The 12,543-nt window shown below is 40.3% G+C and overlaps 1 protein-coding gene across 2 annotated transcripts in view; it reads left to right on the top strand.

Moving 5' to 3' along the window:
- The window catches only part of lrp1bb (low density lipoprotein receptor-related protein 1Bb), a 379,953-nt gene that overhangs the window by 182,216 nt on the left and 185,194 nt on the right, over positions 1-12,543 (top strand). For both annotated transcript variants that reach the window (XM_065251976.1, XM_065251975.1), the window contains 4 exons: positions 7,470-7,689; positions 7,797-7,986; positions 11,193-11,315; positions 11,550-11,690. In XM_065251976.1, coding sequence (XP_065108048.1) covers positions 7,470-7,689; positions 7,797-7,986; positions 11,193-11,315; positions 11,550-11,690 — 674 coding nt within the window. The remainder of the gene's footprint in view (positions 1-7,469; positions 7,690-7,796; positions 7,987-11,192; positions 11,316-11,549; positions 11,691-12,543) is intronic.

Raw genomic sequence — 12,543 nt, 5'->3', positions numbered from 1 at the left:
ACTGACAACGGATGCTTCCCTCACAGGCTGGGGAGCAACTATGGGGAGCCATCTGGCTCATGGATTATGGGGGGCCAGACAGCTCAGCTGGCACATAAATTGCCTAGAGATGATGGCAGTGTTTTACGCCCTGAGATGTTTCATCCCTCACCTGCGGGGCCATCATGTGTTAGTGCGGACAGACAACACGTCGGTAGTCGCGTACATCAACCACCAGGGGGGTTTGCGTTCACGCCCTTTGTACAAATTGGCGCGGCATATCCTTCTGTGGACACAGGGGAAGTTGCTGTCCCTCAGAGCAGTGTACATTCCCGGGTGTCTGAATCAGGGAGCAGACGTCCTGTCGAGACAGGGGCTGAGGCCCGGGGAGTGGAGGCTCCACCCTCAGGTGGTGGAGTCCATCTGGACGAGATTTTACCAGGCGGAAGTGGATCTGTTTGCGTCCAGAGAGACGACACACTGTCCGCTATGGTTTTCTCTCACACATCCAGCACCGCTGGGTCTGGATGCCATGGTTCAGCCATGGCCGAGGCTACGGCTGTACGTTTTTCCTCCGATCGCTCTGCTCCCGGGAGTTCTGGAAAGGGTTCGTCGCAACAACGTCCGCTTGTTGCTGGTTGCCCCACTCTGGCCGAACCGAATATGGTTCTCGGACCTGGTGTCCCTCCTCGACGGCTCACCTTGGGAAATACCCGTCAGGAGGGATCTCCTCTCTCTGGCGGGTGGCTCGATTCTTCACCCCCGCCCAGAGTTATGGAAACTGTGGGTCTGGCCACTGAGGGGGCCAGACTCATAGAATCTGGTCTCTCAGCTGAGGCTGCTGAGACCATTCTTCACTCCAGAGCTCCCTCCACGAGGAAGCTTTATGCCTTTAAATGGAGAGTCTTTACTTCCTGGTGCAGCAAACACCTGCATGACCCTGTGAACTGCCCAATTGGTACAGTCTTGGAGTTTCTGCAGGAAAAGTTCACAGCAGGGTTATCTCCTTCTACACTGAAGGTGTATGTGGCGGCCATCTCGGCTTACCATGTTCCTTTGGTTGGGCAATCCCTTGGGAGAGACCCGCTGGTGGTTCGCTTCCTTCGTGGCACTCGGAGGCTGAGGCCTGTAGTCCGACCCAGGGTCCCAGCATGGGACCTGGCCGTTGTGCTGGAAGGTCTGTCCTTGGCTCCGTTTGAGCCCATTGAGACCGTTCCAGTCAAGTTTGTGGCACTTAAGACAGTACTTCTGTTGGCAGTCACTTCTCTGAGGAGAGTGGGTGACCTTCAGGCCCTGTCGGTTTCCCCTACGTGCCTTGAATTCGCACCGGGGATGGTTAAGGCTTTCTTGTACCCAAGGCCCAGCTATGTGCCTAAGGTACCGACTAATGTGCCACGACCTGTCGTACTTCAGGCCCTCTGTCCTCCCCCATTTAGGGATATGAATCAGGAAAAGCTTTACTTGGTGTGTCCAGTGCGAGCACTGGATGCCTATGTTCACAGATCTTCTTTGTGGAGGAGATCTGAGCAACTGTTTGTGTGCTTTGGCTCGCCCAAGAAAGGCCTGCCGGTGACCAAGCAGACACTCAGTAAGTGGATAGTTGAGGCTATCTCTCTGGCTTATGAGACCACTGGACGGCCTTCACCCATCGCCGTCAGGGCTCATTCTACTCGGGGTATGGCAGCCTCCAAGGCCTTGTGGCTAGGGGCTTCAATGCAGGATGTCTGTGATGCGGCAGGCTGGTCCTCTCCGCTCACATTCGTTCGGTTTTACGAGTTAGATGTTGGTGCTACGCCTGGAGCCCAGGTGCTCATGTCTTAAGCTGTGCGCGTTTTTACACACAGACAGGCATTTGGTAGTATGGTGTTTTGGTACATCGTTCCCATAGCGTAGCTTCGGCGACGCAGCTCGAGTTCCCTCGAAGGGGAACATCTCGGGTTACGAATGTAACCATTGTTCCCCGAGAAGGGAACGAGACGCTGCGTCTCCCTGCCATACTCCCTGCATCCCTGTCTCGCCTTGCTTCGGCACAATCTAGCTGAAGTTGGCTTGCCGGGTGCTCTTTTTATAGCTTCCTGGTTCCCACGTCACCCGCCTATGACGTGTCACTTGACCATTGGACTGATTTGACATACGTGCTTCAGACGCAATCACGCAGAGGGCGTTCCCATAGCGTAGCTTCGGCGACGCAGCGTCTCGTTCCCTTCTCGGGGAACAATGGTTACATTCGTAACCCGAGACGTTTTGATTAATGACATTAATGTTTATATTTTAATTAGTGTGTACAACTAGTCAACTAAATGAATATAACATGGCAAAGATGAATGCACATTTATATAGGCTATTGATTCAATAGATTTATAGCATTTTGAAAAAAAACTTGTCATGGATTTATTGCATTTTGTGGAAAAAATAATCAGTTTTTATAATAAATCTTTGAAAATCAAGTTATGGATTTGAATTTTTTATGTTTTTATAACCTAAAGATGCTATGTGAAAGTTTATAACAGAAAATGGTGGTTTTCATCTTGACACTTTCTTGATATAGAACACATTTTTACAGAAATTTGTCAAAATGGATTTATTGCGTTTTGGAACCAAACTCTTCATATATTAATAAATGTGTTCTGTTTTGACAGATAGTTAAAAAAAAGGCTTTAACGAAAAAGTGAAAGGTAGAACTTTACATTTTTTGTTTAATATGGAGTAACTTTAATTCTGTGCAATATGAAGTGATTTCCCTTTTGACCACCATAGTGTGACTTCACTTTTGTCCAATGTAGAGTGACTTCCCTTCTGTGTAATATGGAGCAACAGTGTTTACAAGTGTGGAGAAAGAGGACCGTTACGACATTGTTTTATGTGGAATGAGTTTAATTGAATTTCTCCGGGCCGTTGAATTATTAGAAAAATAATGCACACCCAAGGTGGTGATGCGGCCACGACGCGAAGGGGAGTGCATTATTTTTCAATAATTCAACAGCCCGGAGTCAATTATTCCGCTTTTACTACGGTTACCACACCTCAAGAAATCGATCACATGGTATATTTCAAGGGATTCGTCCAGTTTTTGTTCTTAAATCGCTATTATGAGTAGGACTATTTCTTCCGCGTCTCATCCAACGGCTCTTTTGCTTGTTCCAAAACATCATTTTAAAGCTGGCAATGGAGGTTTGAGTTTCTTGTGCATTCTAATGCAGTTATTAATGGAGTTATTAGAAAGAGAGCAAGAGCGACAGAGACACAGAGAGAGAGAAAGAAAGAGAGAGAGAGAGAGAGAGAGAGAGGGCGAGCGAGAGATTGTATGAACGAGGCTACCTCTGTGCGTCTCTAAACAGTGCTGTTACTGCCTTGGAAAATCGTCTGTCATGTTGTTTTTGTTGTCTGTTATTGCAGTTAACTATGCAAAGTGATATGGAACTAAAATGCGGTCAAGAGAGCTGCCTGAAACGACGTTCATCGTGCATTTCCCAGAAAATAATTGCACACCTCAGAACGTTCATCAGCCAATCAGATTAAATCATTCAATGGACCCGTAGTATAATACTAATGTATGTCTTTGTGTCAGTTTATTGTTTAAAATGGTCCGCAAATGTTCATAACGCGTGACCTTTCAACGTGCTGGCACGTCATACGACTGGTGCAAGACAAGACGTTGTGGTTAAAACTGCATTAAAACTGTAAACTGTTGGGTCCAATAAAGTCTTTTAAATTGAGAGAAATCCTGGAATGTTTTCCTAAAAAAAAAAACTTTATTTCTTCTTGACTGAACAAAAAAAAAGACATCAACATTTTGGGTGTTGGATGTGTCAGTGTTACCATAGCAATGAAAGCCTTTAAGTTATGCTGTGGTCCTGTTAGAGAAGCGACAGGGTCGTCTGAGCTAAAAAAATTGGAAAACTCAGCATGACACCCCAGTGAGTAATTTTCATGTTTGCCTTTATGACATTTCTAAAAATTAACCAAGAAGCATTTTTTCACCATTTTGTAAGCGAACAAGTCAGGAACTATAAGCAGCGTTCCAAAAATCTGTCTTGAGTAAAGACATTTGTTTCCTCCAATAAGTACAGTAAATGTTTTTTTTATAATGTGCGAATGGCCTGAACTTCTTTTTTACAAATGAGCTAGAAGTCAGATAAATAATTATGTTATATATTAATCCTATAGATATTTAAATAAAAATAGTCCATTCTAAAAGTCCACTATTCTGAAAGTATGAATTGCTTAGAGATCATGTGTTAGCCTTCAGTTCTTCTCTAATACAAATGTGTATTATGTTGTTGCAACCCACCTACAGTACGGTATATGGGCTTATTTATAGAAATGGGGTTAGTGCCCATTATTAGGTGTTTGGCTGTCTATCAGGTAAGCAGGTGGCGTGTTGATCTTTATCTGATCTGTTGGATGCTAAAATAAAATCCTCCTGTCCTTATTTCTTTATCTTCCTCCCACATATATAGTACATCTATGTTTTCATGCTACAAGCAGCCTGTGTTAACATGATAAGGTCGAACTTTTCTCACTCAGTAAATCTTTTCTCTCATTCTGTGTTCTGTGATATAGACTATCAGAATTTATGTCTGTATCTCTCCATGTGTTTCATTGTCGAACTCTACCCACTGTGGGATTTTCTTTAGGGAAATGTAATGTTGTGAACTCCTACTGGTAGTGCATAAACTCCATAGTGTAATAAACTCCTTATTGTCCTAGCTTAGATGTTCCAGTTTAGGGAATTAATGAAGCCTTCAATCTCTCTTTCTCTCTCAATCTTTCTCTTCTTCCACATTGTTGTTTACTTTTGTTCTTTAGCTATTTTCTCCTTTTTTTCACTGTCTGGACGTAAAATCCATTGCTTTATTCCAAAACCTGGCAAGCCACCAGCATCATAAATGCCATCTCAATACCAAGGCTGTTCAGAAAGAAAGGCAACATAATTAAGCTCCCAACTGTTACCTAATTACCCAACATTTGTGTGTGCTTTATATTTTTATGCCTATGTACGTAGATTTGTAACAGATCTTATGGAATCTTCGCTTATCTTCATTATCCCCTATGCGCTGTTACATTTTGAACAGTGCGCGATATGAGACTCTCTGTTGTGCAGGAGCATGCTGTTTGCCTTTTGAATAATTCATAAGGTCACGCAGCTAACACATTGGGACAGAGAGCGCTTGATTCACCCACTAACCCATTCTGTTTTATGTTGTGCACATAAAGCAAAGGCTTCTATCATTAATGAGACAGAAAAGCCAAGAGTCATATTCAGAGGCAACAAATCCCTTAAGCGCACTTACAAGAGAGCGGATCATGTCAGAATGTTGACCCAGTCACTTTTTAAATATCTCTAATCCATTGAGAGTAACATTTTATATTGACGCACAAATCTATTTCTCTGGATCCACAACTTTTGAAAAAAAAAAACAATGGATGGAAAAGTTTAGATATGTGTTTATAGTGATCAGTTTGCCAATAGGAATGAACTACACTTAAATAATGCACTAAATAACACTAAAAGAGTGGCTCGAAATCATAGGGAAACTATTTGTAGTGCTAAACATCAAACCTGTTTAGCATCTGTGTTGAACCATATTGTGCTATGTTGAACAATACTGTAAGTGGTGGTGTAGTCAGGCTTTAGCACCACTTCTACAGAGGTGCTATATACTGTAGGTGCTCTGTAGCACAAAAATTGTTCCCCTATGATCACAAGCTTTTAGTACAATTTTTTTAAGAGTGAAATTTATTGTGCCCGCTGACAGTGTTATTTGTTTGCATTTGTCGCCTCTCTGAAGGTATTTTGTAAATCAGATAGCGGCTCAAACACTGGGCAAAGCCTTCTGCACATTTTACGCACTGTATGCTGATAATTCAAAAGCATGCACTTTTAATGCACTATGTACATCTAGGCACTTGGAAATGTCCCCTACATGTTGACTTAAGTATATTAAATGTATTCAGTTATATTTGGTTAGGCTTTTATAGCTATACTACGGGTGCTGGGCGATAAAACGATATTGATATGTACCATCGGGGGGAAAAATAACGTTCGACATGACGCCTGTTAATGCATTGCTAAAACTGCATTGGACTACATTACATCCCCGTTCCTAGATCTTAAACAGCCTATTATATGCCCTGATAAAGGAGCGTGCCGCGAGTGACAAGCAAACAGCCAGTAACAAGTGTTGCTGTGGGGTTGTGGTAGGGATATCTGCAGGCTGGAGCTATGGGCGTGCCAAAAGGTAGGAAAGGGGCGTCCCAAAAGGTTTGGGGTGTGTCAAAAGGTCTTTACAATGGATGCAAAAGCTTCCAGTTCCACATAAAAGCTAGCTTTCATTCATTCATTCATTCATTCATTCATTCATACATTGGAAAGTACGTTACCTTCTTAACGTCTGCATGGTGCGGGTTACAGGACATCATCATCAACGCAACGTTGTTTAGGGCTTAAATTGCACCAGTCAATCAAATAAATCATAAACACATTACAATTATTATTTAAAAAAAAAAATTATCCTGACACTATAAGAGTCACACTAGTTGTTCATCCTTTGGAAATAACCTGTTTTAGCGTCTATTACTATTGTATTGGTTACTACATTATTTAGTAATTTGTAGGCCTACTGTTTTAAACTGATTTCAAATTTAGTTTTTTGTACTTTTATTTAAAGTACATACTAACTTAAAACATTTTTTGCTGGATAAAAACAAATATATGTTTGATAAAACACTTACCACATATTAAAAAAGTAGGAGAGTAATAACTGTAATAACCTTCTATTAAGTGCCAAAAGGAAACTCTTTTCACCAATGAGAAACCTTTCGGCATGCCCCCTACAGTACCTTTTAACACGCCCTTTCCTTTCGGCACACCCATTACTCCAAGCTGCAGCTACCCCTGTCTCGTGGGGTTTGGTTGTGCCATCGCCATATAACAGGAAAAGCACAAAAACGTGTAAAAATGAGTGCTGTGGCCGAGATTGTCAGATTGTCAATGATAAAAGGAAAGTATTGACTTTTTGAAGAAAAGTAGCCTATCCACCAAAGTTTAGAACAAACAACAAGAAACAAAGAACAGGAATCAAACATTGTCGTGATGAAAATACTCCATAGAGAGCATTTATAGAGTTTATTTAACATTAATTTAATCTTTGTGTAAGATATAGACATTTTTTGTACTGCTAAACTAAAATTGTTTATTGTTTGCCTTAATAAAGTGTGTAAATAAAACATAGGCTATAGTGGTTAAATTAAAACTTTTTTCTACTTGTCATTTTTTTCAAATGTATCGACATCACTATCAAATAATATTACATGTTAAATCAATGATAAACATTTTAGCTCTATCGCCGAGCCCTGTGTACTACTATGGACATTTTTTCAGAAGCAATGCCATGTCACAGTCTGTACATTGTTTTACTTTGCATGTTGAGATTTGGTTATGACATTCATCCCTGCTTTAAATGTTTTTGTTTCTGGTTTTGTTCCAGTTGGATGTACTGGACTGATTGGGAAGAAGATGAGGTAAATGATAGTATCGGAAGGATAGAGAAAGCATGGATGGATGGCTCCAACCGGAAAATATTTGTCACGTCTAACATGCTATGGCCCAATGGGCTCACTCTGGATCACGGGACCAGTACCATGTACTGGTGTGATGCTTATTATGATCACATTGAGAAAATTTACCTCAATGGCACTGGCAGAATGGTAAGTTTCCTCACGGGTAACTGCTTTTTCTTATGGGAAAAGCAATGAAAATTTTTTATTTCCACAATTGACACAACAATGTATGGTAATATTTTTTTGCAATCTAGGTTGTGTACAGTGGCAGGGAACTTAATCACCCTTTTGGGATCGCTCAGTACCAGAATTCCATCTTCTGGACGGAGTACATGAACGCCTCCATCTTTCAACTGGATCTGGTTTCTGGTGAAGTGTCTCTGCTCAGGAGTGAGCGGCCGCCGCTGTTTGGGCTCAGAGTCTATGATGCGCAAAGCCAGCTGGGTAGGACTGCAGGATGACACATTATTCATCTTTTATTTGATAATCACATTTTCCACATTTTTCCGGTGCTGCATAACACGGTTGGGCGAAATTCAAGATTTTAAGATTTGGCTCACTTTCAATTTATGCATTGGAATTACAATTGAGTTGGCCGTGTGCCACAGTTTGAGGAATTTACTGAAATGCACTATGAGGACATTCAACACAATGGATAAGAGCGGATAACTTCTGCGTCCTCTGTAATGTGTTCATGCTTTAAGCCAGATCCATTTTGCACTTCATAATAAGGTTGTATTTGTTAACATTCTTTAATGCATAACTGTGGCTAACATGAACTAACAATGAGCAAAATAGTGTTTCTGCATTTATTAACGTTTGTTAAAGCTAGTTAATGCCAATACAATTGTTTATGTCTTCTTATAGCATACATTTTTACACCGTTGAATTAAAAAATCTATTCAACATTAAGTAAGATTTTTAAATGCTCATTAGAAGTTCATTGTTGATTTATGTTAGCTATTGCGTAACCTAATGTTAACAAATACAACCTTTTTGTAAATGGTTTAAAAAAAGTAATAATAAGTGCATTATTAATGTGTACTGGGTAATTAATGTAAATATTGGGAACACTTGACTTGAGGGGATGTCATCTTAATGACAATTTAATGGCAAATTATAATTTGACCACTGTAGTTGAGGTCAAGAAAAATATTTATGAAGCTGTTATAAAACTATATGACAGAGTATTAACACTTAATGACATTTTAAATACAAATTTAATTTGTATCACTGGTTAAAAGTGGTCAGTTATCTTGTCTTGGTAATGTTAAGTTGTCATGACAAGTTATAATGTATTGGTTAATGTCAAGTTGTCATAACAAAGACATTTCAAACAATGTCATCTTTGCATTAAAAATGACATAATTTAACAAATTATACTTAATGACAGTTGATAAAATCTCCTTCATGTTCATGGCACGTGTCATGTCATGATTATGAAGGTGTCATGTCAGTCCAGCCCAGTCACACGAAATTACGTACCTATAGTCACGTAATTTTTTTAATCTTTTACGTGATACTGTCATGAATTTCCGCGTTTTTCCGTGATCGTGTCACGCATTTCTGTTTATGTGTCATTGTCACGTATTGGTTACTCAACTGTCTTGTCCTAATTTCGTACCATTTTTGCTTCGGTTTAGGGGTAGATTTACATAAAATGAAATCCTTACCCAGACCCAACTTTAAACCTTACGTCAGGCGACAATGGTTTAAAATGTAGAAAATATAAAAAATGAATCTGAACAAATAGTATAAACCAATAATTAAAGTGACATCCTAATGCAAACACCAAATCAAAACATAAACCGAAGCCACAATGGTTTGAAAATAGGAAAAAGCAGTTGAGTAACCAATACGTGACAATGACACATAAACAGAAATTCAGGATACGATCACGAAAAAACACGGAATTTCATGACAGTATCATGAAAAAGAATAATAAAATTATTGACTATAGGTACATCATTTTGTGAGACTGGGTAGGTCAGTCTTATGAACACCCCTTCAATTAAAGTGTTACCAAAAATGGCTGTAGTTATGCATCTGGTTGCCAGTAACTGACTGTAGATTAAAATGTATGCTATTAACTGGCAACAGTCGGTTCAAAGTTAAATGAAAGTCTTTGTTTTTACAGAATTGAACTATAAAATAACAGCCTCATGCAAAGCCTTCTGCGAATCAGATATCAACCTTTTTCTCTTTTCTTCCTTCAGATTTACTGTAGGTTCTCAGAATGCTTTGCGTGAGGCTGGTATTTAAGTTTTATTCTGTAAAGATAAAGTCTCGTTAATGTTTAATGTTTATTTAACTTTGAACAAACTTGCCGGTAAATTACACAAATTTAAATCTACAGAACAGCTGCCAGTAATACTTTAATTTCTACAGTACATTTATTTATTAATTTAAATTCCAGTGGTGCGTTACCCTGCTGCGTGATGATTTTTATTACCAAATTATTTTTTAGAAAGAGAATGTGCTAAAAATCTGCAGGAGAAATTTCAATTTACGTAATATTACATGGCCAAGTCAAGTGCATTCTTTTGGAAAATACTAATAAATTATACTTGATACGCAGCAATTACAAGTATTCATGGTTTTAACTTTGATTAAAGACTCTGATGTAGGGCTGAAGTCATGCTGTTAAGTGGGTTGGGTAATCAGGTGAAGTCGAGGCTAAACCTCTGTTTGCTATCTTTAACTCTGTGTGGATGTGTGAGGCAGGGCGGATGATTACTGTCATCCCCATTCATAAGTGCCAGTCACAACACGACAGAGGGAGGGGCGGCGCTCAGCGGGACCCCGCGCATGCAGACGAGCAGTCACGGCTGTGCACGGCTCCCGCATGTTTCATCTCTAACTCACCTGAGGGAAAAGCAGACAGTGCTCCACTTGTCAGAGAGACTCGTACTCTCTCTTTCAGATAGATGATGCAGGCAGATTCATATCTTATTTTAAATGCGTTCGTCTCGAGCTTACAAGGTTTTTAACATCCAGATTTGCTAGATTTGCCACAGGGGAAGAACTCCAGTTATGTCACGTAAAGTTCCTTTAGGATGTTCCTGTCGCGTTCCCGTCCCAAAAAATACGGGGCGTTTTGACAGTCGATGTTCTCAGCAGAACAAAAAAAAATTCTCTGTAGCGCTTCATAGTCATGAGAAAGATTAATTGTGTCTCCCCTCTTCGGAGAACCTCGGATTGGCTGTTACAAAACATTTTTTATCTCATTGGTTCAGGCAATGACTTTCAACCCCCCTCTAAATGAAACCTTATTATTGTTCCCATGCTTCAACTAAATAAGTGACAGTTTTCTCACTAAACTGTGTTTTTCTCTCTTCCTGCTTCATCGTCGGTGTCATTGCCCACACAATGAATTATGTCACTGAAAGGAATAGAGTGTCAAATGGCTCTCTTCTCCAGTGTTTGCCATAATTTACTTGACGTGTGATTAAAAATAATGCCCCCTGTACCAGCGCTATCCCAGAAGAGGAGGAAATTGGTTCTGAGTGGGCAGTGGAGAAGAACTTTATGTTCTGTGCTTCAAGGAGAGACATTGCTAAAAGCCATAAAGGGATAAACACATAAACCGCAGTCGCCGTGTGAAAGAAGATTTGTAGATATCCGTTGTTTAGTTCTGTGTTTGTTTTTAGGTGACAATGCCTGCCGGGTGAATTATGGTGGTTGCAGTACTCTCTGTTTGGCCGTCCCGGGGGGCAGAGTTTGTGCATGTGCCGACAACCAGCACCTGGACAAAAATAATGTCACATGCTCTGGTAAGCCCTTTAAATCCCATTCAATAAAAAATACATTCAAATGTCAATAGTAAGACCCATACTGACTTGGTTATTATGTTATATTACAAGTATATTATATGGCAATAGTGTTTTGTGAAGTAGCATGTTAATTATTTATGATTACTTTTTCCCTTTTGAGGCATTGGGAATGGTTGCTGTATTACTGACTGTTATGTTTTGCTAAAGTTATTCAATTAATTTTTATCACTGTAGACTCTGCAGGCCCAGAGGAGCCCAAGCGGTGTAGAGACGATGAGTTTCAGTGCAGAAACTGGCGCTGCGTACGAGCCAATTGGATTTGCGATGGAGATGATGATTGTTTAGATGGCAGTGATGAAGAAACAAACATATGCTGTACGTACAAGTTTTGAATCCATGACACCAACTGCATCAAACAAATATTATGGAAGTATAATGTTACTTATCAATAATATTTAATACTTCCATAATATTTTATAAATACTTAAAGCCAGACGTTGTCATACTCAATTCTAGTCAGAATTTGAATTTGATACCGCTCCATTGGGCTGTGATTATGGGGTGTGTTTCAACGAACCAGGAGTGCCTCTGCACTCAATTGGATAGACCTACAACCAATCAGATCAACCGAGTGTGTGACGTATGTTGAAATGGCGCGTATGTTTATGATTGTACTAAGTGTGAGACAGCGAACATACATCGACACGACATGTTTATAACTTTTTATTCATATCACGGCATTGCGAGTTATTTACTAAGTCATACAGTCAGACTACCTCTTACCATTTGGAAGTTAGATGAACTTCATACACTGGCTTCCGAACAGGAGCTGGCAATGACCGGTAGTTATATCCATGCCGAGTTGGCCATTTTCATTGAGTCTCATCTTCTTAGCGACCATCGGAGCCAGCTGATAAATTATACTTTTGCCAAATCCCGTAGGAGGGACGGCAAAAACATCTTTCCGATCAACAAATGCCTTGATCGCTCATGGGAGTTGTAGTTTCGTACTGTCGCACAGCGCACTGTTTATTATTTCACATGGCTTTTAAGACTTACCCCCCACAGGTGAAATCTACCCATTTGGGGGGTGTTAAAGGTATAGCGGAAGATTGTTCCGAATTTTTGAAAAGAACCGCTCCTCCACTTTAAAAAAAAATAAGCACATGCGCAACACTCTACCTGCACCCGAGAGGGAACGCCTAATAAACGTGTGCACGAGAGAGCA

This window comes from Paramisgurnus dabryanus, chromosome 15 (genome assembly GCF_030506205.2).
Source record: "Paramisgurnus dabryanus chromosome 15, PD_genome_1.1, whole genome shotgun sequence".
NCBI lineage: Eukaryota > Metazoa > Chordata > Actinopteri > Cypriniformes > Cobitidae > Paramisgurnus > Paramisgurnus dabryanus.
This window is presented reverse-complemented; position numbering and strand designations above follow the sequence as displayed.